Raw genomic sequence first — 1,834 nt, 5'->3', positions numbered from 1 at the left:
CCTTGTATACTTTTCTCCCCAGGGAAGATCAATAGATTCCATTGTCCTTTAAAGATCACTATAATGCTAATACTAACACTAAAATATCTATAATTTATCCTTAAATCTTAATTTAACTAGTAAATAATAATATTGTTATTTCATATTTATTTATATGAATTTTTGATAATATTTATTATTTCATCTAAAAAAATATATACCTTTATAAAACCATCTCATGAACCATTAGATGCTGATTAATATGTTAGCCGACTAATTATTGATGTAAAGCTAGAAATTTCCTCTATTTATTTTTAATTAAAAGAAAAAACTATACTGTTGGAGATATTCTCTACGTAAAATATTAACAGCTGCCTCACATTAATTAGTGATGCTACAAGTCATAGAGTTATCAAATTAGATGAATACGGAACCAAATAAGTCATATTTGTGCTTTTTCTGTTCTCTAAATTATAATAATTATACTTAATCTTTGTAATCAAAATCAGTATTATTATTATTATTATTATTATTATTATTATTATTATTATTATTATTATTATTATTATTATTGGCAACAAAAAATCATTTTTATTATTTACAAAAACATCAATTTTTATTTAATTTAGATAAATTAAAAATAAAAAATAAAACAGAGAGCATTAATTCAAATCCAATGAATGAATACAATAACACTAGTTCATTTTAATTATAATTGGATTAGTATTCTCTGCAAAAACGAATACACACATTTCATTTAGTAGTTAATGTCAATAGTTGATTTTAGATCATATAATTTAAATTATACAATCAATTTTAGTGCATAAAATAATTTTAGTCTTTCATCTAATTTAAATATGTGATGCAGTTCACATAATAATTAATCTTGTTAATTAATTTTAGATCTAACAGTTCACATTACATTAGATCATTTTTTTTTACTGATGAAATAATTTCAATCTTCCATCTAATTTGACAAGACATGACAACAGTCATACACATTCAAAAGACGTTACATGGTAAATAACAAGTTCGTTCGAAAACACTGCACCATACACATACATGAACTGCCATCATAATCATCATGTACTTTAACAACGTTTTCGGTATTTCACTTTCTCTTATGTTCGGTGTGTGCTGTATTGATCCATACCGTCCAAATTATTTGTGTATTCTCTAAGTATCACATTATAAATATACACATTAACCATATTAAATTGCTCCAAAAATCAAACCAATATGTATACATCTTAAAAACATGACACAGATCAAAAAAGTTGTAGGTGGAATTTTGAAGCTCAAAAATAATGTCTTGATCAAAAAGTTCATAGAGATGAGAAGAAATGAAAAATCAAGATATGTTGTGGCAGAGGATGTGAAAAAAGGACATTTTGCTGTGATTGCTGAGGATGAAGAGGAAAAAAAGAGATTCGTGGTACCATTGAGTTGTTTAACAAATCCAATATTTAAGAAGCTATTGGAACAAGCAGCTGAAAAATATGGATTAAATGGAGATGGTGTATTAACTGTTCCTTGTAGGCCTAATGAGTTTGAGATGTTGTTGGTTCAGCAAAGACAGGAAGAAGGAAGATATTGCTATGATCATGTCATGTTTAAATGTTACTAGAAAAAATAAAATTAGGTGTTAAAATTAGTGACGAAAACTAAAAGTTTTAAATATCTCTCTTGTAATTAAGTCTAGTGGCAAAATTAAAGATAGATTTCATATTTTTCTTCTTTAAGCTTTTCTAGTTAATTAAATGCAATTTTAGATTCTTATTTTATCACTTATTTATAAAATTTAAGTATTTTTAAATAAAAAAATCTAAAATTTTAGTTTCTTTATTTTAAATTG

The 1,834-nt window shown here is 24.8% G+C and overlaps 1 protein-coding gene across 1 annotated transcript; it reads left to right on the top strand.

Moving 5' to 3' along the window:
* The first annotated feature begins 1,237 nt into the window (after nucleotides 1-1,237).
* Nucleotides 1,238-1,606, top strand: LOC101490087 (protein SMALL AUXIN UP-REGULATED RNA 12-like). The gene has a single exon (XM_004506038.4). The coding sequence runs from the start codon at nucleotides 1,238-1,240 to the stop codon at nucleotides 1,604-1,606; it is 369 nt and encodes a 122-aa protein (XP_004506095.1).
* The last annotated feature ends 228 nt before the right edge of the window (nucleotides 1,607-1,834 follow it).

The sequence above is a fragment of the Cicer arietinum genome, chromosome 6 (assembly GCF_000331145.2).
Source record: "Cicer arietinum cultivar CDC Frontier isolate Library 1 chromosome 6, Cicar.CDCFrontier_v2.0, whole genome shotgun sequence".
In the NCBI taxonomy this organism is placed as follows: Eukaryota; Viridiplantae; Streptophyta; class Magnoliopsida; order Fabales; family Fabaceae; genus Cicer; species Cicer arietinum.
This window is presented reverse-complemented; position numbering and strand designations above follow the sequence as displayed.

Coding starts and splice junctions, on each gene's coding strand:
- LOC101490087 (XM_004506038.4), top strand. CDS start 1,238: ATGACACAGATCAAAAAAGTTGTAGGTGGAATTTTGAAGCTCAAAAAT.